The 25,727-nt window shown below is 36.9% G+C and overlaps 1 protein-coding gene across 1 annotated transcript in view; it reads left to right on the plus strand.

Annotated features, from left to right (window-relative positions):
- LOC139964293 (uncharacterized) overlaps positions 1–25,727 on the plus strand; it is a 103,916-nt gene that overhangs the window by 73,916 nt on the left and 4,273 nt on the right. Inside the window, exons 10-26 of the mRNA XM_071965782.1 lie at positions 538–702; positions 3,350–3,482; positions 5,398–5,465; positions 9,542–9,662; positions 10,700–10,771; positions 14,380–14,484; positions 17,010–17,147; positions 17,935–18,059; positions 18,645–18,855; positions 19,512–19,691; positions 20,401–20,626; positions 21,120–21,211; positions 21,578–21,675; positions 22,329–22,440; positions 23,400–23,533; positions 23,947–24,139; positions 24,600–25,693. Of these exons, the coding sequence (XP_071821883.1) occupies positions 538–702; positions 3,350–3,482; positions 5,398–5,465; positions 9,542–9,662; positions 10,700–10,771; positions 14,380–14,484; positions 17,010–17,147; positions 17,935–18,059; positions 18,645–18,855; positions 19,512–19,691; positions 20,401–20,626; positions 21,120–21,211; positions 21,578–21,675; positions 22,329–22,440; positions 23,400–23,533; positions 23,947–24,139; positions 24,600–25,693 (3,267 nt within the window). The remainder of the gene's footprint in view (positions 1–537; positions 703–3,349; positions 3,483–5,397; positions 5,466–9,541; positions 9,663–10,699; positions 10,772–14,379; positions 14,485–17,009; positions 17,148–17,934; positions 18,060–18,644; positions 18,856–19,511; positions 19,692–20,400; positions 20,627–21,119; positions 21,212–21,577; positions 21,676–22,328; positions 22,441–23,399; positions 23,534–23,946; positions 24,140–24,599; positions 25,694–25,727) is intronic.

The following is a 25,727-nucleotide window of genomic DNA, read 5'->3' on the forward strand; positions in this document are numbered from 1 at the left end:
GTGAATATTGTTAGTTTCATTATTGAGTATTGCAATTTCTCAACGCAACAAATATAAGCTGATGGAACCTTTTTGGAGAAAATCTGACAAGTCTATTTAGATTGTTAAATTGAAGAGCCTTGTGGTATATGTATCAAACCAAACTTTCTGCAACAACCTCTCCCTCTAGGAACCAAAAAAAAGAAAGAAAGAGAGAATAATTGTATAAAATTAGTATAAAAAATTATTGATATACTTATATTTTATCATGATTCCACCTCTGAATAGAACATAGAAACGATTGAAATTCCTAATTTGATGAATAAACATTAGATATTGAAACATAACATTAAAGAAATGTTTTTAAGTAGGTATTAACCATAGTGCATTTATGTTTCTTCTAGATGTGAATCTTTGTATTTTAATAAGATTTTTATTGTTTCGATTGACAGAGCGATAAAAACTAACACCTGTCATTGGTTGAAGTGAGGATTGTCTCTCTCAACCAGAGCTATATATACCCTTTAACAAATATGGGTTTCAAATTTCACATCACAGAGACATGCTAAGTGGAGAAGACTTTGAGGCAGCTCATCGGAAGATTCGTGACCTCCAGGACACAAACAAGATGTACCAGGACCAGAATGCATTCCTCAACCAAGAGGTCCGAAAGCAGGCTGCCCTCAAGTGTCGGGCAAAAGCTAAAGTTATGAATATGGAAAAGTGAGTCGTTTTTTTTTAGCTCAGAATGAATTTTATTTATATTGATATTTTTTGTGACATGATGTTTTTTTTTTTCATGTTTTGAAAGTTTAAATGTGGGTACTATAAGCTGTCAATACTTATAATATGTTGGCTGAATGCTGTGAATCGCATAAGAGCCAGCTGCTAGTGTTAATAAAATGTGTATAATAAAGGCATGGAAAATGTTAAATTTGTTTCCATATTGGGCATTGTTCAGGTAAGCGCTGACAATTTTCCCCCTTGTTGATTTTTGGACTATCAGGACATACAGAGGAGTGAGTCACCATCAGAATTTGTGAGCAGAATTCTAAGCAAATCGTTTTTTTTGTTTTTTTGTGTGTGTCTGGTGGCTTTATATGAAGCTATCTTGAGTTTGTTACCATCAGTGCTTTAATGGTTAATTGTTTGGGGCACATGAGTATTCTGTCCCCCTCCCATATCCCCACCATCCCACTATACCCTTCCCATCCATTCTCTACTATCCTCTCTCCCAGAAGCTAACCTTTGACATGGGGGTCATATTGGGCAACAATATGGTATTGTACAAGAATGACCTTTATGTAACCATAAAGCACTATAGGTCAATAAAGTTGTACACATTGTTTTAGAAATGCTTTTGAAGCTCCCTTTTGCAGACAAACTGAAATGGGGAGAAAAGGGAAATTCAAAAACCCACTTTAATAGCTAAAAGAAAGAGAGAATATAATATGATGGGCTTTTAAGGGGCCTATATCTTCAAAATCAGAATGCTGTGGGTGATGTCACCAATTTATAAGCTCTGATTGCCACGGGTCAAACTTGGGTCAAAACCAGTTAATCGTCCTGGAATCATTCACTGGGAGTCATGTGGTGTTTTGCAATCAGTCGCACTATGACTGCTATAGTAGCGCATACCATTGAAGATTGAGCAGCAGGATTTCACACATAGCATGAAAGCTTTTATACGTTACTTGGAATATCAAATGTCTAAGTTGGCGGGTGGGCTGTCGGTTCACATAAGATGCCTTTGACGTTGCAACATCGTTGTGTGTGTGTTTTGATATATGTAAAATGCAACATATGGTATGCTAGCCTAATAGATGCACATACACACACACAGCAAATTCACACTCCCTCGGAATTGAGATGTTGACTTCGAAATTAGAAATGAAAATAAAAATGATAATATTATGACAGGTATCGAGGAACTGATCATAACCACTCTATTTGTGTCTTCACCTCCATGTGAAACAACCCACTTCGAAACGACCCACTTTGAAAAGATCCACTGTGATACGACCCACTGTGACACGACACACTGTGACATGACCCACTGTGAAAGGGCAGACGGTGAAAATATTCTCCTATTCACTTTGCAACTTCGTTACAAACTAGATATTGCTTTTTTTCCCCTTGATGTGGCATATATTTAATGTAGCTGATCACATTTAATAAACGATTCAATATATTCCACTCTTCATCAGGTTCATTAAGGTTACTAGCGCAACATTCATTTATTTGTCTTCTCTCAAACATTGTGTAATTAACAGCCAATTAAACCTCAGTTGCCAAATAGCAATACAAAACAATTCAGTCCTGATTCTCATAGCTTGTTTTCCCCTAAATAAAAGCTAGGCCCTGTGTGTTAGGTCTTGACTTTATGTTAATGTCTGTCTATAAAGTAGCAAACATTCTACTGATGTTTCAACGCGAGTAATAAACGAGAGTTTCTGTTGAAGTGCATTACATCACAAGAGAGATTTCTCTGTATGCAGACGTTTTTACGCAACATAAGCATAGAAGTATGGACGCTTCTGATAAGACTGTCCAATACAGTCTTTTTTTTGTAGTTTGAGAATCATGCTAAAGAGATGTACAGTACAAATAATGGGCAAGGACATAAAGAACACAGGTTATATTCAGTGGTACAGATTTTTGAAACCTCCATTACAGAATTCTAAAAGCAGGCCATCTACCGTAGTTTATCATACGAAGGTTGGCAGGAAAATTATAGGTTGAGGTTATTTTAATAGTTTATTTTCTTTGTTTTTTCTTTCAAAACATGTTAAGACTTTTCAGATGAAATGAAAGACACATAGGTGGTTTTGTTTTTCTTTTGTTTGAGATTTTATGACACTGAAATTTCTGTTGGTTATGATCATTCAAAAGGTGGTATACTTACATTTTATGTTATCACCCCGAATATTTTGAACATTTCTTAGATTTGACAGAAAAAATTGTAAAGAAAAGACATATCTCTAAATCCTTTTTATTATGATTTTTTTTAGTGGTGTTTCATATTTTTTACTTCTCAGTAATACCTTATATCTTGATAGTCTCACGAGAGGGGATAAATCTGCATTTTTTGTTTTTTTACGTTTTAAGCAGAGCTGCTTTAATGGTGATGTTGATTGTTAAATTGCAATAATTTTTACCAAATCCATGGAGTATTACTCAAAATGTTGTTTAACAGTATTGATCAAGCTTTCATGGGACAGGAATTATAACCATTGCATCAAGCAGTCAGTAATTCAATACCTTTATAATGAGTAGAGCAAAATGAGGAAAAAATAAGTAAGTAGGAAAGAACCAAATTGATAAAAATGATCTTGTCGGTTAACATACTTGCTCATCATTCTAATTGCAGGAAATTGACAAATGTTGACAGCGCCCTCGTCAGCAGCAAGAGGGAATTTTTATATTTTCTCCGGAATCTTGTGGAAGTTTCATCCCTGGATCATAAAGACAAGGTTGCTTTCTGTTTGAACTGGGAGGATGAGGTAAAGAGGAGAACACATCAATTATCAGGAGTGAGACTTTGAGCTACAGATTGTATAAAATCAAGGAGTGAGAGTTGGAGGGAGAGGCTGCATAAAATCAGGAGTGAGAGTTAGAGCGAGAGATTGTATAAAATCAGGAGTGAGAGTTAGAGCGAGAGATTGCATAAAATCAGGAGTGAGAGTTAGAGCCAGAGATTGCATAAAATCAGGAGTGAGAGTTAGAGCGAGAGATTGTATAAAATCAGGAGTGAGAGTTAGAGCCAGAGATTGCATAAAATCAGGAATGAGAGTTAGAGCGAGAGATTGCATAAAATCAGGAGTGAGAGTTAGAGCGAGAGATTGCATAAAATCAGGAGTGAGAGTTAGAGCGAAAGATTGCTTAAAATCAGGAGTGAGAGTTAGAGCGAGAGATTGCATAAAATCAGGAGTGAGAGTTAGAGCGAGAGATTGCATAAAATCAGGAGTGAGAGTTAGAGCGAGAGATTGCATAAAATCAGGAATGAGAGTTAGAGCGAGAGATTGCATAAAATCAGGAGTGAGAGTTAGAGCGAGAGATTGCATAAAATTAGGAGTGAGAGTTAGAGCGAGAGATTGCATAAAAGCAGGAGTGAGAGTTAGAGCGAGAGATTGCATAAAATCAGGAGTGAGAGTTAGAGCGGGAGATTGCATAAAAGCAGGAGTGAGAGTTAGAGCGAGAGATTGCATAAAATCAGGAGTGAGAGTTAGAGCGAGAGATTGCATAAAATCAGGAGTGAGAGTTAGAGCGAAAGATTGCTTAAAATCAGGAGTGAGAGTTAGAGCGAGAGATTGCATAAAATCAGGAGTGAGAGTTAGAGCGAGAGATTGCATAAAATCAGGAGTGAGAGTTAGAGCGAGAGATTGCATAAAATCAGGAATGAGAGTTAGAGCGAGAGATTGCATAAAATCAGGAGTGAGAGTTAGAGCGAGAGATTGCATAAAATTAGGAGTGAGAGTTAGAGCGAGAGATTGCATAAAAGCAGGAGTGAGAGTTAGAGCGAGAGATTGCATAAAATCAGGAGTGAGAGTTAGAGCGGGAGATTGCATAAAAGCAGGAGTGAGAGTTAGAGCGAGAGATTGCATAAAATCAGGAGTGAGAGTTAGAGCGAGAGATTGCATAAAATCAGGAGTGAGAGTTAGAGCGAGAGATTGCATAAAATCAGGAGTGAGAGTTAGAGCGAGAGATTGCATAAAATCAGGAGTGAGAGTTAGAGCGAGAGATTGCATAAAATCAGGAGTGAGAGTTAGAGCGAGAGATTGCATAAAATCAGGAGTGAGAGTTAGAGCGAGAGATTGCATAAAATCAGGAGTGAGAGTTAGAGCGAGAGATTGCATAAAATCAGGAGTGAAAGTTAGAGCGAGAGATTGCATAAAATCAGTAGTGAGATTTAGAGCGAGAGATTGTATAAAATCAGTAGTGAGAGTTAGAGCGAGAGATTGCATAAAATCAGGAGTGAGAGTTAGAGCGAAAGATTGCATAAAATCAGGAGTGAGAGTTAGAGCGAGAGATTGCATAAAATCAGGAGTGAGAGTTAGAGCGAGAGATTGCATAAAATCAGGAGTGAGAGTTAGAGCGAGAGATAGCCTACTATCTTTCAAGAGGAAAATAGTAACCAATAGAACGTTCTGGAAATGTTTGTAAGGGTGACTTTTGGCCAAATTGTAAATTTCCTTTTTGTTTTGCTGCAGACCAGTAATAACAGTTGCTGTTACTACAGGTTGCATTTTAGTATCATAATATTGTTTGAGAAAGTAATGCTGTCAAACCTTTAGCTTATGAATTTCTTTCACTTTGTTTCCACAGCAGAAACTAGCGCAGAGATTTATTATTAAAATGACCAATTACATTTCCTCTGTAGCTTTATCTTTGCTATATATATATATGTTTTCCCCCCAGAAACTTGCCAAATTCTTGGAGATGTTTGATGAGGCCAGAAAGCAAGATCCTAACTTACCCGATGCTAGGTAAGTGGTAAATTTACTCGGTGGTTAAAAGTGCCCGTTATTCACTTATAATTTGAAGGTAGACAAAATTTCATCGTCATTAGGTGGAAATGGGAGAGGGAAGGCAGAATTATGTATGCCTCTAAAGTTGATCCTTTATGCTGTTGATCCACTAAACTTGATCCTCTGATGTCGATCCTCTAAAGACGATCCTTTATGTTGAAAGAAACTCTGAATATTCCATTACAAGAAACTCCGAAAAATAATTTTGAACAAAGGTAAAGCAAAGAAATCATTCTGGAAATGGGTTGTAATAATATTGATAAAAGCCATTAGGAATGCTTAACTTTTGATACAAAATGGTTTGTATGAAAAGAACCTCTTTTCCTTTTTGCATTCTGACCTTGTGTTCCAGCCAATTATTGCAAATGAAATTGATTGTTATAATAAACCAAAATGATGTTGAACAATTCCATCTCTGAGAGCCAAATCTTTTCATTCCAATATTGCGAACAGGATATTGACAAAGTAAAGGATTTTTTTTTTTAAATTCTTTATTCTTCGTCGGTAGTGCGATTCTTCTTTTGAGACTTGTTTCCCTAATAAAAGTAATAACCTTGTGTTCAAATTTCTTCTTCTCTATCTCAGAATCTTTTGTTTCCAAACTTATATAAGGAAAGGGAAAAAAAAGCATATTTAGAAAAAAAGGACAAATTATGGGAAGCCAGAATGCCTGATATTGGAATTGATTGATGAATTAAGTATAAGACATTTTGGAGCCTTTTATTATAAGTCTGATGCAAAGATTTAAATTCATGAAGTCAAATGCCAAAATGATGGGAAGGCCGTTTTCTTGTTTAATTCGCTCTGCGAAACATCCAAGGATCGTTGACTGGAATGGTCAGGATTGGGATAAATTGAATAATGTCTGTCTTTACAGACTCGACGACAGAGAGCCTTGTAAGGTGCAACTGTACATGCCTGTTTCCATAGCAACCGCACCGTCTGTCTGTTATTGATTTTGGTGTGAATACATTGGAGTGTCTATTTGAAAGATGAGTTTATCAGACAAAACCTTGGATTCGCTACCTAAAAGGCTTGGCTTGTACCAAGCGATTTCTTCTTGCATATATAAACATTTTGACAATCGGCCTTTGCCGAAGGGAGTCTTGGTTACTTGATATGCATAGACTGATTCTGCCCCAGCAAATTAAAAATTGAATTGTTTTTTTCTTTCTTTACTTGCAGTAAATGCTGTATGACTGACAGACTGTTATATTAGTGAAATATTCTGTTCAGTATAAAGTTTTCCTTTCGGTGTGTTTGGCTGTGTGGTTAGTTTAATTCAAAGACATAACTCCTACGGTAATCAGTTTCCTTCGGCTTTGAAGGTTGTATATTTGTTATGGAGAGCCTGATACTTGTGATGTTAAATTAAATAAAACTTACAGTAAAAGGATGTAGAAAACCCATTCCCCCCCCCCAAAAAAAATAATAATAAATAAATACTAAATGAATCCATCACTCAATCAAATTTAAGAAAAATAATCAAAATAAAAATGAAGACAAAAGGAAAGTAACAGGAGTGGTAATGTTGAGGCAAGTTTTAACACCCTCATGGCCTAAAGAACACTGCAGAGGGATAACGTTGTTGGATTAGCATCACACATAGAAAGTCACATTGTGGTGTCATAGGTTTTTTTTCAGTGTTATGAAATTAGGTCCAAATTGTTGTTGCTGTGGATACTGCCTAATTAAGATACTACCTACTGCAGTGATATGATGAATAAGATAAATGCTTTCAAGTTTCCAATAGACTGATTCATTAATGAAGGAATTATTGAATTAAACATGTCTTTTGTATGTTACCATGGTGACAATTATTCCATTGGGCTGAAATCCAATGTGCTGTCTGCTATCACTTTGTGGAATAACCATAGTTTCTTAATACTCTCTTGTGTAATTAATGATTACTGGAAGGAAAGTTTTTTTTAAATTAATTTCCTTTTCACAAACTGACACAGTTTTGTGCAATGGTAGTGTCCTAAATTTCCAGGTTGTTTTGGTAACGAAAGAATGAAGAGTCTCATTTCAAATGTCCTCTCCCGTGGAGCTATTTTCCTGTTTTGATGTTTCCATCAGATATTAAGACTGAAAAATGGGTTCAGCCCAAATAGTAGTAAACACCAAACAGTTTTTGGTTTAATTGGATGTAGGTTTATCAGAGATACTGTATACTTGTAGCCATATTTGGGTTTCTATAATATTGGTACTTCATATCCTCATGGCGGAAGAAGAAATCCTTTAGTTATAAGAATCAAAGGACAACACTAACCGCAACCATCATCTTTATCATTTGATATCACAGAGATTAAAGTCAACTCCTCCAAAATAGCCAAAAAGAAATCTTGTCACATTTGGGAGATATATCCTAGCTTAAAAAGATATTTCTTGGAGCTGTCATTTGCTAAACTCATCTTCATCTGACAGAGAAATACAGATATTGTAATAAATAAAAGAAAAGCGTGAGAAAAATTGTGGCTCGATGATGTCATACTTAGACTTGATCAAGTCTTCAGCCTTTGTTTGTGAAGGACCATTTAATTCTGTGTAATATCTACCAAACTAAAATAAATTATTGTCTAAGCTGTCTGAGTAAGCTATTCATCTCAAAGATCTCTTGTCACGTAGACCAACACCGGTGTCAGGGGGGAGGGGTGGGAGGGGGTTGTGTCTGCGTTAGGTTTATAGTAAATGCTTGGTTTCTTCATCAAGCAAAAGTAGTCAACATCTTAAGATCATCTTGGACTTTCTTATCCTGCCATGTGATGACTCATTTAATCAGGAGTCCCTCCATTCTACTTTATATCCTTGTTTTATAGTCAGAGACCATCAAGTTTGGTTTTCGATTATATCAATCATGCCTGATTGCAAGTCACAAATTGAAAGTTTTAAATTAGGTACTATGGAATTCATCATTTTACTCTACAGATATCTTTGTATACTTGTATACTTTGTATATTGTGTGTCAATCATCACATTACTGGTTCCAAGGTACAAGCATGTTGATTTGGTACTAGGTATCACCAGAGGGTACTCAATGTAAGAATCGGGGAATACATCCATTGCAAGTCGTTCATTTCTGCTTAGTCGAGAGAAGGGGGGGAGAAAAGTCCACACATCTATTTCACTGCTGTCTTACCCTTGCATGTAGTTGGTCCCATCCAAACATGTTCACATGGTACTCTGTTTGAAACCCAGAGGATACCCATGAAACTGGAATGCCTTCATAAAGGTTGTCTACTCTTCTTTTGTATTAAAGACAATGATTTTAATTTTCAATCATCTACCACCTTAACTTATCTCATCCTTGCACATTAGTAGATAGTTCCAGCATACATGCTTGATATGGTACTCTATTTCATATGGTACTCTATTTCATATGGTTCTCTATTTCATATGGTACTCTATTTCATATGGTACTCTGTTTCATCTGAGGGAATCCATGAATCAGAGGTCCGTCCTTTCAGGTTGTCTATTCTTTTTTTTAACATTTTCTAAACATGTTTGATACAGTACTCTATTTCATATGGTACTCTGTTTCATCTGAGGGAATCCATGAATCAGAAGTCCGTCCTTTCAGGTTGTCTATTCTTTTTTTTTAACCTTTTTTAAACATGTTTGATATGGTACTCTATTTCATATGGTACTCTATTTCATATGGTACTCTATTTCATATGGTACTCTATTTCATATGATACTCTGTTTCATATGATACTCTGTTTCATCTGAGGGAATCCATGAATCAGAGGTTCCTCCTTTCAGGTTGTCTATTCTTTTTTTTAAACATTTTTTAAACATGTTTGATATGGTACTCTATTTCATATGGTACTCTATTTCATATGGTACTCTATTTCATATGGTACTCTGTTTCATCTGAGTGTATCCATGAATCAGAGGTCCCTCCTTTCAGGTTGTCTATGCTTTTTATGACATTGTGAGATCAGGGTTTAAGTTTCAATCAGCTTTCTCTATCCATGCACGTCTCTAATCACAGCAGACATGTTGATACATGTTGGTACTCTGTTTCACCATAGGGTACTCATGGCTGAAGGGTACACCACAGTCCACGGGTTTCGTCACTGTCCTCACAACCAGCCGCTTCTCTTCCATCATACATGCCACCTTCTCGACAGACATCTTGTTGCTTTCTCCAAGGTGATCAGTCTCTTTCTTTATCGTAATTTTAATGTTTTTTTTTCAGTAAATTTTTTCTATCTCATTTTTTCTATCTTATAAAGTGTCTTAAATCAATTGTTATATTATATCACCCTTAATAATGACAGATAGAATGCTTAAAAGTAAATACACCTGTCATCAATTTTTTTTTTATTCCAAAGTCAAAACTTTTTGACCTCCTTTGAAAGCAAAAAGAAAGAAGCATTTCTTGTTGTCACTGCCACAGCATATGCTGTAACAGTGGTGCAGCAAACTGATTTAAGGTTATACTTATTTGGCTGAAGAGGTTGGATAAAGTCATGTTCAAGATTGGAAGATGGAGGGGGTAAGGGTATTGCAAGGGGTGAGAATTTGTTCTATGCTTGATTTTGAAAGGCTGAAGAACCAGTGATCTACCAACTGAACATTCCACTTCTTAGTTTGTGATCTCTTTAATTATACCCATTTGGGAGGGGGGGGGTGGAGGGTTGGGGGAGGGTTGAGTTTGCATAGGATATATATATATATTTTATTGACTTTACTATAGATGGATGAACGAATTCTTGTTTTTAGTGATAATTGTTTTAAGGTCATTTCAGTAATATTTGGCTGTAATTGACCCTTCACACACACTTGTCCCTTTCCAGCATACTTCTGGTTATGTCATACTGTTCAACAAACCTAAACAAAGTTCAAGTAACTAGATTCTTGTTAGTTTAACATCTGAAAGTCCTGCCGAACATAAAAAATTACTTTTAATTGAAAGAAGATTATAATAAAAAATTTACTGTAATAAAACTTACTGGGGACATTTTCACAGCCTTTCTGCTTTCCAGGTTAATAGCTTGAATGTGTCTTTTTTTGTTTGTTCACAGTCATAATCAGAAAATAGTATTAAAGGTAGAGGTTTTTATATCAACTTTGTACAAAGCACTCATGGAACTTTTGGTTGAAAGTTCTGTATGTTAACATGTATGGGCAATGAGTATAAAAAATCCGATGCTCATCATGTTTCCTTTATTAATTGATCGCTGCAGAAACAAGTCGAACACAGAAGGAAGTGGGACGAATACGTAAAGAAGAACGGAGAAAACTATGTCGACCATGCGGTAAGAGTTGTTTATTTCTTTGCGTGGGATTGTCCACAAGGATAGGCAAAACCCTTAGCCAATATTAAAGGCTCCTTTTGTTTCACTTATGTCAGTGTGCGAAGGTTTAAGGGTAATATTCACGTAAGGTCCGGCTATCTTTCTTTTTCATCACTTGTAACGTCTGATTGAATAAATAATCATTTTTGTAGCTTATCTATCTTCATAAACGTGTGTGTCTTGGTACATGATGACTTTGTGACATTTAAAAGTGAAAATGATTTTTTTTTCATAAATAAGGAGCGGGGTAAATAATGAAATTCTTCATATTGATTCTGATGCGATGAAGTTTTCATTTTGTAATTCCATATAAGGATTTGCTTAACTCGTGATAAAATGAAATGGGGGGTTTCATAATTATGAACCCTAAGATTGCAACTGCATTCAGCAAGCCAGCATAAATTACCCACATTTCGCACAGGTGTTATTATTTAAAAAAAAAGGTATTTTGGTAATGAAATTTAGCAATGTCTGCAATAAGCTTAACCGATATGTCTTTGCTAGATTATAGTAGTTTATCCATCGTAATCCAGGCTTTGGAGATTATTGAGTCGGTGATCGATCCAGTAAGTGGTCACACAGTCTTAACAATAAGTACAGTGTGTGTGTGTGTGTGGCAAGATTCACTTTAACAGAAAACAAACAGTACATAAGGCTAGGGAACACACACAGTTTGGTCAAATATCAAATATCATATTTAAAATGAACTAATAATCTGCAAAGTACAGTATTGTCTGCTCCTTTCATTTGTTTCCAAGGGTATAAAATCGTTTCCAATTTACAGAAAATGCAGTTCTTTGTCTATCTATCTATCTTTGACAACCTATGACAACATTTTTTGGAACAACATGCTCACCTCCAAACTAAAATTAATCAATTGCAATAAGTGTACCTCTCAACAACAGATGAGATCAACTTTTATGAAACTTTGAAGTTTCATCATTGTGCTTTTGTTTTGTGAGCTATGCAGTTTATTTTCTTAGCTATGTTTTTTTTTGGGGGGGGGAGGGGGGACATTGCAGATTTTGTTATGCCTTTAACATACTCCTGTATGAGAGGTGTAAGTTGGGTGAATATACGTCTGCAGCTTATCTGGATTTGATCTACTTGTCGCCCTTGGAGCTGGATATGCTGTGAGGAAAAGTGTTGTTAATGAAAAGACCCATCTCACCTCACCTAATCACTCATAATTCACTAAAAAGAAAAAGATTAAAAAAAAAAACAGGTGTTGTGACAATCCATTGAAAGTGTATGCTTTGTATTTCAGTACCATTTCTTTAAAAAAAAATCTTCAAATTTATTCCTTGAAGAAAATATTCTTTTGCAGAAAATTATTCCTTTTGCACTCAAGGCTGATCTGTCAAAAGCAACTGGGAAATAAAGCAGTCTCTCTGTACGTGCTGGCAACGCCAATTTGAATAATGAGGTTTTTTTTATATAAAAATGTTCAAACACCTGATGAGAAATGCAGCATACCCAAGAGCCTTTTTGTTTCTTTGGTTTAATGGAGTTATTAGTATTATCACCTGAGCAGAAAACACTCCATTTTCGTTAAACTAATGCATAGATCTCACTTCTCCAAATCAGCTTTATAAATTTTTTCCTTTTAGTCAAGTTATTATTCAGTGACGATGATTCACTGGTAAAGATATTGTAAATGGCAGACTATGAGAAGGATAGAATTCTTGTTTTTAAAGCTATATATGAAGTCATAAGGAATTTTAGGATGAAGACTTTATTAACACCACAAGAGCATAATTAAGTGGTTTTACATCGATAGCAATCTTGGAGGTTTGTGAATTCTGGACTATTATTATAACAATACTGAAAATAATCAATTTTATGTGATAAAAAGAAAGCTATACATACTTGCATTGGTGTAGCAATTTTGCCAATTTTTTATCGACTTCTGCTGTGCTATGTGTGAGAGAGAGAGAGAGTATGCCTTCATCATATGATTTATGAAGTATTTGTATTCTCCAATCGAACCAAGTCAGGAAGATTCCCGAACCTTATTTCAAGAAGACCCCTTCCTTGTTTCTCTTTCTTCTCCATCCTGCTTCCTCATCATCTTCCATTCTCCCTTCCATTCCCTCTCCCTCCTCTTCTCTCTCCTCCTGCCCCATGCTCTTCCCTCACCCTCCCTCTCCCACCACCCCTTCTCCCACCACCCTCCCTCTCCCACCACCCTCCCCTCCCTCCCTGTCGAAAATATATTTTAGTATCCAGTGACTATGTTCATTAACACTATGGAAAACAAAATTGGTTTAACTTTTGATGCAGCTGTTTGTGTTTCACACTCTTCCCATTATCATGTAACTAACAATGAAACTTGAAGGGAAAATTGTATGTCTCTATTACATTCTCCATTCCCATAGCAACATGCTGTTCTACTACCATGGATTAACAGCAGGCAGTCAAAAGTATGGCAACCTTCAAGATAGCTTGATTTGAATAAATATATATATATCTAACACATAATTACATGAAAATGTAAAGATGAAAAAATATGTATAAATATACAAAATATATAAATACATTAAAGAAAAACTGTAAATATAGGTAGAAAAATTATTATGCACCATTGAGGTTTTTTTCTTTCAGGAATTTGAATATACTAATAGTTATGCTAGCCTTGATTAGCTTTGAATTTATGCACGGACGTGTAATTTACATACTTCATTCTGTATACATTTGAGCTGATTATATGCTGGGTTTTTCAAGGTGTATACACATACTAATATTACTGTGTATCCTCAGAGCTGCAGGAAGAAGAATAAAAAAGGCTGAGAGAAAATGTACATCAAGCATTATGTAAATTGTTGATTAAATTCATTCAGTTTGGCACATTTTTAATGTTTGAAGAGGCATTATAATGAATATATGAAAGTGACAGATTTGTGTTACAGCGTACAATACCTAGTCAGGGAAAAGATTCGCAACAAATTTGAAATATCTGAGCAATGAAGTCTGTTTCATTTTGAAATAAATATCAGTACATAGTCTTCCTAGCCTAACATACTTTCTTAGGTTAAAAAATTATCATAATAATGAAAATAATCAGCAGTTATTTTTTTCAACGCTTAAGCGACCACAAATGTGGGAGAAACCCGCAAGGGCTTATGGATTAGAATTTACACGTCGGGTGGCTTCCAATTCAACTTTTTAACTCAAATTTGGAATCTTTCCAATTTAGAAAGGCATTTCAGATGGGACAACCGTAGATTGCTCTTGGATGAAAAAACCCATCTTACTATGACCCGGCCAGTCATCGAACCCCAAACCTTCTGATTGCTAGGCCTCATTGTTCAAATGCCACCGCCTTTATCCACTCGCCCACAGCACCGGTATAAGCCTAGTCTGCTTTACATATATTACATTTGGGACAAGTTTGTTATCACTGGTAGTTTGGTGAGAATATTTCGTTTAAACTAAGCACTATATCGCATCCCTTCAAGGACGAAATCGCTCTGAGGGGTTAATATTTGAAACAATAATGATTGTTACTCTTTCTAGCAGTGGGATATAAGTATTTGTTTTAATTTTTGCTCTCTTTTTGTAACAACTAGGAGGAGTTGAGAAACCTTGTGTATGAGGGTATTCCACCGGACAGGAGAAGTGCGGTCTGGACGCAGCTCATCCTGAATAGAGTGAAACAGTACACCACCGATAAAGTGAGTTATCTTTGTCTAATCATAGATATTTATACATCATAGGTACTTTTTACACTTTGTTAGCGACTGCAGGTTCAGAAACTGTCTGTTGGTAAAATGTTCCGGTTCTTATGTTGTTATATCACATATTCTTGTGGTGTTCATGATGTTGTGTTTGTGCATTCGTGGTTTGATAAATAATTAGCAGTTGATTGCATATTAGAGTACATTGCATGATGATGTAAAATGAAGCTTTCTCAAAGATTGACAAAGTGTGAATAATTTGCTTTAATTTCAGCTCACTACAACCGAATGATCCTAATTTACTAGATTAAGATAAATTTAGTCCGCTGCATTCACACTAGATTTAATTGATTGACACTAACATATCTCCATTTACTTGTGGCTGTTGCTGGAGAGGGGCGGGAGAATGATTCAAAGTGGGTGGGTGGAGGTGGAAGAGGGGGGAGGAGAAGAGGGGATGTAATCATATACAGCCAGTATCTTGGTGAAATCTCTGTGCAAGCTAAGTGTTTAAACTATCATATAAAAATCTGCCCGGGTTAATGTGACATTCATGATCTCACTATGTTAAATTTTAACCTAGTAAGGATTGTTATTCTGGTGAAAACAATTTTGTCCTAGCATTACTTATTCGTCATTGCCCTTGGTTGGGTTCCAGATCATCGAAAAATTTGAAATAGCTTGAAGCACAACCAAAAAGCTATTGTCTGAAGAAGAAGCAGACCCAACTATAACTTTCACCTTAGATGTTACCTTAGATGAAGGATAGAGATGTTTGCAATGAACAAACTCTCACCCTCCCCCACCCTCACTTCCCCCTTTCCCACTCCTCCAAGAAACAATTATACTCCATTTTGGAGAAAACAGTATTGTCGGGGTACTGCCAGTTTTGCAATGTGTTTAATATGTCGTATTTCGTCTAGGAGATGAACCAATCTGCTTGTCATATTTTCATGGTGGGTGTAAACAGTATTGTTAACTATAAACAATGCCAAATATTTTAGGAACAGCAGCAGCAACCCCTTTGCAATTAAAAGTTCAAGCCCAAGTGGCTTTATGATGTCATATTTATACTTACTCAAAGCCTAGTGTCTTGTTCACAAATATCTTGAATAATGTTTTTTCTTGAAAGCTGTTTGTTCATCATTTGTTATATAAATATAGACCCATTGTTGATGGTTAGATTTCCCTATTCTTTCCAACTTGTCCTAACTGACACATTTTCTTTAAAATGGAGTGAGTTTTGTTTTGAAAAACACAGGAAAAGAAAAGTTCATGTTATCCAGGATACAACCTGCAAACTCACTATTGCATCACACTCTTTTACACATTCTTTATGTGTTGGTTTTACACTACACCTTATGTGTTTCCTCATTCCATCTCATCTAACCGTAATCTTAGCAGGAAGCATTCCAAAATTCATCCCTCTGGACTTTGCTATAAATAGAAGTCCTAAAACTCATTGTTATAGCATCTTCCTCTTCTCTGTCCCCCCCCCCCAAAGAAAAGTTCAACAAAAACAAGTCCACATTTTGCTTTCACAAATTTCCTCAGATGTACTATTCAGATATACTAGTCAGATAGTGCAAATCAATTCCATTGTCATCTAACAATCCGAAATGCCTTTTGGGTTCTTCCCTCAACAACCCTGGAATACATTAACTCAGGTTTATCATTTCAGCGTGGACTTTTTCGAAGTGTTATGTATGAGAATATATTTTATATATAGTGAAATATTGAAAAATGCATATGGTAGTCCCAGTATTCCCAAGGGGGTTGTTCCAAGCCTTTCTCCTAGGAATATATAGCTTCTTAAAACAAACACTTTGAATCTGTAGCATCTGCTGCCCTAGTGATTAATTCTCCAGATTACATGCTTTAAATTTTCAAGAATATTTTCATCTATCTGTTAATTTCATCTTTCCTACCATCCTGATATATTCTGCTCCAAGGATGGCCTTAAGTTTGTACGACGCTGTTAGACAGTGAATGTGTGTCATATCTTTCTCCTTCGAGAGCTGTTTCGCTTGGTGAAAGAAGAGATTTGTCTCAGAAACAGCTTGATCCAGGAAGGGAGTTTGTGAAAGCAAATTACTTTGTCCTCTGAGCATAATGATGAGGAACGGGGTGAGGTAGAGCAGGAAAGGATGAAGAAGTGGAAAAGGGGTGAAAAAATGTAGGGAAGGGGTGTGAGGAACCTTTTATACCTCGGGGACAAAAACTATTATCCTAACACACTGTAGCATACGCAAACTGGAGCCTATACCGCAATTTTGCAAAGTTCCATGATTTTTTTATTACCCCAGCCTCATCCCTGATATATATATGCCTATTGTTCTTTATCCCATTGTGCTGATGAAGATATGACAACATGATTACCTTGTTGCTGTTGTGTGTGTGTGTGTGTCATTAGTGTGGAGTGTTTTTTTTCTTTGTTACCCTCCATCTTCCTCTTTCAAGTTCAATGTGAACGCATCTTTGTTACGATCCCTGAAGTTTTTTAGCGAATTGTCTTTCCTCAGGGTAACGATTACTACGAGACCCTCCGAGCCAAGGCTTCTCTCTCCTCGGCCGTCGACCAACACCGGAGACAGATCTTTCTGGATTTGTTACGGACCATGCCACAAAATATTCACTTTGCTTCAGAAAACTCCAAAGGGGTACGTTGCACAGATGGGTGGTTCTTTTATTAAAGAAAGTCGACGAAGCAGATATACAATAATCGTTTGATTTTTTTCAAGCCCCTAAAAGGGCATTAAAATCATCCTAGGGTTTATGTCTGTTGCTTTCGGGGGAATTATCTGGAAAGTCTTTTGTCGTGCGTGTGATTTTAGAGTTCTTCCAGAGAGAATGAATGGAAAGGGAATAAATAGAGTAAAAAAACTGAAGAATAGTTGCAAGGAGTATTAATCTGGCATTGTGTTGTTTGAAGATTTGGGAGGAACAGGTCAAAATTTAAACGAATGTAACATGGGTAGCTCCCCAATGAGAGTATCAGTTAAGTAAAGACTCATCTGGATAGTTGCCATGGTAACGTACACAAAACCATGAACACATTAACAATCCCTGTTTGGAATAGTTTTTGTCCTAAAAATTGTATGACACAGCTTCAAGCAGACATTTCAGTTGAAGACATATAGTTGTCATTTTTGAAATATTTGAGATAAATGAGCTACCTTGTGTTAGCAAGCATAATTGGCTATCTAAGTTGGAATTTCATTACCATATAACATAATATTTTAAAGGTTTAACGTCTTAAAGGTTATCTTTGAGAAAGTGAAAACCATTCAGGGTGTCTGGCAAGTATCTCACATAGGTCACAGCTGTCGGCTAAATTCCTTGTATTATTCATTATACGTGTGAAATTTATAGCTATGTTAAACTTTTAGTCTATTCTCGATATTCTTGACTTCAATTTGAAGATCTTGTACTGATTTTTCACGACAGATCTCTCAGCTGAGGGAGGTGTTAGAGGCATTCTGTGTCCATAATTCAGACATAGGATATTGCCAAGGGATGAATTTCATTGTTGGGATGAGTCTGCTATTCATGGACGGTGAAAAAGCTTTCTGGTAAGTTTTGGTGGTTTCAGCTGTAGAATTATGTTTGAATTAAAATTGATTCCAAAAGGGCTTTATTGACTATGCCTTATCCCCCAAGCCCCTGTTTGCTTCAAAGTCTTTCTTTTAAAGGGATAACATTGTCTGAGGGGGAGAAACAAGTTGTGTAATGCAGTGCTTTTTAATGGAAGCACACTGATGCCACTCCCAAAGCTTGTTCTGTTTACTTAGATATATATCGTATAGTTTATTTGCTTTGTTTTCTTAGATATAAAATATTGTATAATTTATTTGCCTATTTACTTAGATATAACATATCGTATAGTTTATTTGCTTTGTTAACTTAGATATAGAAAATTATAGTTTATTCGCTTTATTTTCTTAGATATAAAACATTGTTTAAGTTTATTCGCTTATTTACTTAGATATAAACTATTGTATAGTTGATTCGCTTTATTTCCACTGGTGCATTGTGCAGTGATCTGTGTCTGTCATTGACCACACCTTCCTTTGCTGTTCTCTCTTAAAATTGTAATATAAACTTAAAACGTAATTCAGTTTAATCAGTGAAAGAATGTTCTGGTTTCCCTATCTCAGGTGTCTCGTGGCAGTAGCAGAGCAATACTTTCCTCCCAACTATTTCGATGCTAGTTTGATCGGTGCCCAGGCCGACCAGAGCGTATTGAAAGACGTCCTCGAGATCATGCTGCCCGACCTCCACGCACACCTAGATGACGTCGGAGTCGAAATGTGCTCCTTCACACTCAACTGGTTTCTTGCCATGTTCTTTGAAGCTGTTCCATTCCAGGTAAAACGCACAAAAAAAACTGTTCAATCAGTCACAGGTTAAACACCGAAAGTTGAAGCTTCAAGGAGACGGAGCTAATTAGCAGCTACTTTCACTGTTTAAGTGGTGACTGGGCAAGGAGGATGGGGAACAAGGAGAGAATAGAATTTCTCTGTAGGAAACATTGCCCAAGGGTTTTGAGGGTTTTTTTCATGAATAAAACATAAGGTTGAGTGTGTTTGGAAATTTTAGTAAGGAAAATTAGAAGCTGCTGTTAGTAAGGATACCAGTGTTTGATGATGTAACGTCACTACATTCTACCTTAAGTTAAAAGGTAAAATGTTTCATATTCCATTGAAGTATAATATCAAACACACCTTCTTATATGGAAACTTTTCACTTTCTTTTTCTTACTAATGTGCTGTACTGCTTACGGAAAACTCATTCATTTCAAATCAAATTATGACTGTTTTTAAAAATAATAAACAGAAAACTTTGGAGTGACAGTATTTGTACTTGATAAGTGCACAAACAACCTCACGAAGAAAGATGAATGTTAAATTGATTTGGTTACCAATTGATCCTGTAAATCCAGTTTGGTTGTAGTCTTACAATGCATTGTTTTTTTTCTGTCAATTTTTTTTCTTGTTTAATTTTATGATGTTTTTGCTTTTCAGACTTTGCAGAGAATATGGGACTGTTTCTTGTTAGATGGCCTTCCAGTCCTCTTTCAGTTTTCTGTTGCTCTGCTGAAGTATCACGAGAAGGCTCTTTTAAAGAGAAAAGACATCTTGGCATTCCTGAAGGACACAAAGCTCCTGGCTAGGCTGACGTTTGACATTGAAAAGATCGTGGAGGTAATCCACATATCTATTATTGTATCTATTATTGTAACCCATAGAGCTGGAGAATTGACTTTAAAAACTCTGAACTGAAAAGGTAACAAATAGGAGCAAAGAAGATTGACAGCTAGACTGGGCTATGAAGATTTTTTAATTTTTCTAAAATTCTTTGATAGTTGCTGAGGGAGTATGGTAGTAGGAAGGAATATTAATGAGATATAAGAAGATTTACATATGATATAAATTATATATGTATATTCCGAGGAGGCATGATTGTAGGAAGGAAATAGCTTGCAAGTCAGACATTAGAGGTTTGACATAAGATATATATTGTATTCTATTTTCTGAGGAAGCATGATTGTAGGAAGGAATAGCTTCGAAGCTTTGCATTAGTCAGACCTTAGAGGTTTAACATAAGATATATATGATATGTATTTTCTGAGGGAGCATGTTTGTAGGAAGGAATAGCTCTCAAGCTTTGCATTATTCAAACGTTAGAGGTTTTACATAAGATATATATTGTATGTATTTTCGGAGGGAGCATGATTGTAGGAAGGAATAGCTTTCAAGCTTTGCATTAGTCAGACATTAGAGGTTTCACATAAGATATATATTGTATGTACTTTCCAAGGGAGCTCGATTGCATTAAGGAATAGCTTCCCGTCGACATAGTTTTGGGGCTTCCAAAAGCAGGTCGCAAAAATGTGAATTTGTGTTTTCGCAGATCGTGAAGATCAACCGAGACACCTTCCCGTCGTGGTCGTGGATTCAGGAGAGGCAAGCTCACTACATGAAAATCCTTAGGAAGGTCTATGAGGAACAGGAGAAAGCCAGGAAAGAGTTTGAGAGGCAGGAAGGTCTGAACCAGCACAATTCCAAACCGAGTATGAAGGAGTTAACAGGATCGGAGCACGACTTGCTCATAGACTGGGCGACAGAGTTCAGCCCAGGTAAGCTTAGTCGAAGAAATATCTAACGTTTTTAAAGGGATTTCACTTCCAAGACTGATTATATCAAGGTTATTCAGTTAAATTTGTATTGAGTTGCTACCTTTCCTTTTTTTCCATTCTAAATCAGACTGTTATATCACCTCTGTGAATCTCTGTTTCAAATAAACGAAAACAAACGTGCACTTTTGACATTTTTGGCTTTCCTTAAGCATCATTTCTGTGTTTGGAAACTTTGATGACATCACAATTTTGTTGGAGTGAAAGGTATTAGTCATCTATTAATGATCCAACCTTCAGAGGTACTTGTGAGTTGAGGATTCAAACTCGACTCGTGAATGAAACTTGAATGGCTAGTCTGTTAAAATATTGCAAAGTATTGGACAAGTCCAAGACCTCCCTTTTAAATTTGTGTATGTATATTATATGGTTTGTCATTTAAAAATTGAGCAACCATTTATTTTTTCCTTTTTTTCCCCCACTTTTTTATTGCCAGGTAAATTACTTGTCTGCAGGAGTGATGTTAAACAGGGTTGGATAAGCAGAGTTGATGTGCAGCTGAGGACGAAGGAGAACTTAGGGGTCAGGGTAAGGATTTGAAAGATCTCCATTTACTTTTTTGAAAGAAGAAAAAAGATTCATTAAATTAACTCAGTATTCTCCCAAGTGAAATTGTGGATGACAACAATATAAAACTTTTGTATCACTGGATACTCCTGTAAAGTACGAAGTAAGGAAAATTATAATATATTTTTATTGGTAATTATGTTATTCTTTATACATTCACTTTTTTTTAAGTCTTTCAAGTTTGGTGGATTAAATCTTCTACTTACAGTATCTGTTCTAGCTTACATGACAACTGCATTCCTGATAAGATTTGTATATACTTCCAAACTACTGTAAAAATTGGCAAGCAGTCTTTGAATGTGTTTTTTACCTTCTACTATACTTCAGATGGATAGTCGTGTGATGTGCATCACCATGGCTGGAGAGAACCTGATGCTGGTTGGTACCCTCTCCTGGTATCTCTACGCGTATACCATCAACACCAGGTATGACTCAGCGGTCTTATTCAGTGTCATGTTGTTAAACTATTGAAAATGGACCTAATCTTTGAAACTTTTATCACAATCAAGCAGAGTTGTAAACAAGTCATTTCATTTTCAAGGTCAGACTGAGACACCATCACAGGATATTTCCAGTCTTATATATCTCTGTTGAGAAAGGAAAACTCACATATTTTCACAAGTCTTTTCAATATTTTTGGAAAAATGGATGACTGAAGTTATGACGCATTACAAAACTTGTATCAAGTTATTATACTTAAGCTTCATTGCATACCTCTTCTGTTACCTCTCTGTTTTGCGAGAAGTTTCCAATTTATATATCATATATGTAGGAACAATGATTTCTTGCCTTGTTGCCAAAATGTAACTATATCAAGTTACTATGTTATTGCTATCGTGAAGTTTGTTATATGCCACATTCCGTAACGTAACTTTCCTCTCACTCTTGTTGTCACAATACCAATCACTCTATCTATGTATTGCTACACAATTTACCTGTCTGGCATTCCCTTGTAATGTTACATTTATATTTTGCTACTGTAAACTTTTGTCTATAGTCACTCCTCTTATCATTGCTACATGCACATCTGTAACAGAACTGTATTATTTTACTCTGTAATCTCTCTATCGATATTCAGAGAAGAAGTCTGGTGCGAGAGGCTTCGAGATACTCCACTCTGTCTGGAATATGACCCAGTAACGCAAAACATATTCATAGGCCTGTCCGATGGAACGCTGGCAGTAATCGAGGTAAAAACATTCACACTTATAACAACAATCTCGTCGCTTTTCGTATACACTCCTGCTTTATCCAATGAAATGCCTCCATTTCTCTCATAACTGAGCGGGGGAATAATTGATCTATCTTCGCAAATCAAAATGCTATTTAAACTTTGGCAAATGCAATTGCAAAGATGAATAGCACCTTTTTGCAGGAAACAAAGTACTGATGAGAGAGGAAATATAGCATCTTCAAAAACCTGCTACACAAAATTTTTAATAAAAATAAATTATTCCCTTCAGATCAGGTACTGTTGATCAGATTCCTGTTAAAAGAAGAAACTGGTTTCATATTATTGCCTTTTTATTCTCTTCCACACAATGAAGTGAGCAAATGAGATATGTCAGTTAGTATTTTTTACTTTAGTGTCTCACAGCTGTTGTCTGTGTTGCGTCCGCTACCATCTGGTAAATACTCTATTTAACTGCTAAACGAAAGATGGTGTGCCTGAGAAGGATTTAAAAAAAAACACACACACACAGAATGGGGAGTGAAGAAAATGTGGCATAAGGATTTCATAATGAAACCAAACATAACCTGAAATTTATGGTTCATATCTGTGAACATAATCTGTTATCAGAAAATTACAATTAACAAAAGAAACAGGAACTAGGCAATTTGGAACAAATTTGAAACAAGGTTTGCAAACAAAACTGAAAGAAAGAAAAACAAAATGTGTATTTTTTTATATAATAATAGTCACTCATGCTCCAATTACAACAAGCAGTTTTACTTCCACCCTCAGAAAGTTATTTTTTCCTCACGGAGACATTGAATTGCTTAATAACAAAACTTGTCAATGTCCCGAAAGTAAATTGGAGATTCAGAAGTATTTCAGAAAGTTACTTTTTAAAACCGTCGGTAATTTTAGCAGTTTAAGAATCTAGTGCCAATACTGAAGAACTCTACCCTATATCTGTTTCTGTAGAGTGTCTCCACGACTCATCCTAACGAGGTATTCTACCACGCCATCGGTGCCGCCCCGGTCAGAAGTGTGGTCAAGGTGCCAGATCTGGAACAGTTGTGGTGCTCATGTGGGAATGCTGTCAATATACTGGACAGGTAAGTTGATCATATCAGAAAAAAGTATCAATAAATGTTTTAAAAATACCGTTGAATTTGATAACTTTTTTTTTTGTGGGAAATGTGGTCACATTCGTAACCAATGAAACAGGGGTGCTTGTAGACTGTTAAACCAAACTTGCCATTTCTTTCTCAGTGGGAGGTAATTTCCTCATTTTGCAATAATGATATTTGATGTATATGCTATGGTCACCTTGATAGTGAGTCATATGACTGTATGTGTACCAGATGGAAATCAAAAGTCCTTTATCGAAGTGTGATGAAGAAATTATAGAATGTACTATTTTTTAATATTCCGATTTGATTGATGAGTTATTTTGAAGTCATTTTTCAGGCCAAGGGAATTGATCGTTTTGATGTTCAAATTTCCTCCTCTCTGTTCTTCCAAACAGTTCATTGAACATCATCAATGGCTTTGAGGTTTCCAGGAGTCCAAACATTCACATCAGTTACATGGTCCTGAATGAGGACGGTGTCTGGATCATCATAAGAGGGTCCCCTGTCTTGACCCTCTGGGACCCAGCCCTCTGCCTCTGCATTCTCCTCTATGACACCTCCACTGAACAGGCAGCAGGATGGAAAAGAGTAAGTGACAAGAGGAGGGGGTGGGGAAATGGATTGGGGAAGGGGGGGAGTGGAGGGAATGTGTTGAGGACCTAGCAAAAGAAATGACTCATCACCATCCCAACCAATCATGAAAGTATTGTGGTCTTTAAGGGGACATGTATATATATTGAGCAAAGTAAATTAATCAAAATTCTAAGTGTCCTTTAAAAACTGATATGTTTGACCCCCTACAGTTCCTCTAAAACTATATTTTGTCTTTGCCTTCTGTTGGGACCCTTGATAGTGTCTCCAAAAGATAACTTCGTTGCCCTACTGTATACAAGGATTTCAGACTTGAAGGTTCACTTTTGCTTCCTGTATAGCAGCTGTATCTTTACTTTTCTTTATCCGAATTTAGTGTTTGGTAAAAGGAAGAGAGAAAGAGTTCAACGTTCTCTGTAAAGTTTTTAAAATTCATATCTTCTATCTTTTCTCTCAGCTGAACAAAGACCAATCCATCCACACTCCCAAGGTGACTTCGATTCTGCCTCACATGGGGTTACTGTGGGTAGGGACGTCAGACGGCCAGCTCTCCACCTATCAGGTGAACCCTCTGGAGTGTATCAAGCCCCACGTCCCCTCCCCCATGGAGGAACGTCCAGAGTTCATGGCTCCCAGTAGCACAGTGTTTTCATTCGATGCAGATACCTCCAAAGACACAGCATCGGAAGAAGCAGCAGTCTCCGATCCCGTCAGTCAAGAGGAAAACGCCGACGAGGAGACACCCGCCGAAACAACTCAAAATTTGCCGCCTCTCGAGCCCTGGAAATTGGGCCAGGGGGCTTCGGACACAGAGTCCAAGAGCGAATCCACCAACGACAATCTTGACGAGCCCAGCGAGGCCGAGTCCAACGTCCAGCTGCGCGTGAAAGACGCCCAGAACTCTCCCAGCGGGGACGGTCTGGACCAGATGCGGAAATCTCAGACGTTGGACGGGTTCGTCGTGGTCGGAACTCAGGAAGCCGGGGTGTTCCACGTGGAAGGGGAGATCATAAAGGACCTCTCGGATGAAGAGATTTCAAAGAGCCCCAAAAGGAGGAAAGGCAAATCGACAAAGAGAGGCTCAAAGGGTAGAATCCACAGCCCTAAGACTCTGACCAGACTCTTAAACCACAGAGGGTCGAAGGATAAATCCACGGACAGCGAGGGCAGCATTGTAGAGGACCTGGACAAGACGCCGCAGAACAGCCCAAAGATCAAAGCGCCGAGGGCGATAGATAAACTCACCAATAAGAAGAGTTCCAAGAAGAGGAAGTACAGGTACAGTCAGGTCATGAGAGAGGCAGAGAGGAGGGGCGTGGTGGGCGGCGGAGAGGGTCCCACCCTGGAGGACGTGATCGGGTCAAGTGGGGAACACGAGGTAGTGACAGAACCATCACAGAATGGGCTCAAACCAAAGGCGATGAGGAGTAGCGTTGTTTCAGTGGATTTCAGTGCATGTGACCTAGAAGTGTGCCCACACTTTGAAGTACAGTTAATCAGAAAATGCAGAATATCGGAAAACCATCAGGTCAGGGCTCTTGTTCTGTCAAGGTGAGTTTTCAGAGTTTTTTTGTTGTCAGGTGTG

The sequence above is a fragment of the Apostichopus japonicus genome, chromosome 22 (genome assembly GCF_037975245.1).
Source record: "Apostichopus japonicus isolate 1M-3 chromosome 22, ASM3797524v1, whole genome shotgun sequence".
In the NCBI taxonomy this organism is placed as follows: Eukaryota; Metazoa; Echinodermata; class Holothuroidea; order Aspidochirotida; family Stichopodidae; genus Apostichopus; species Apostichopus japonicus.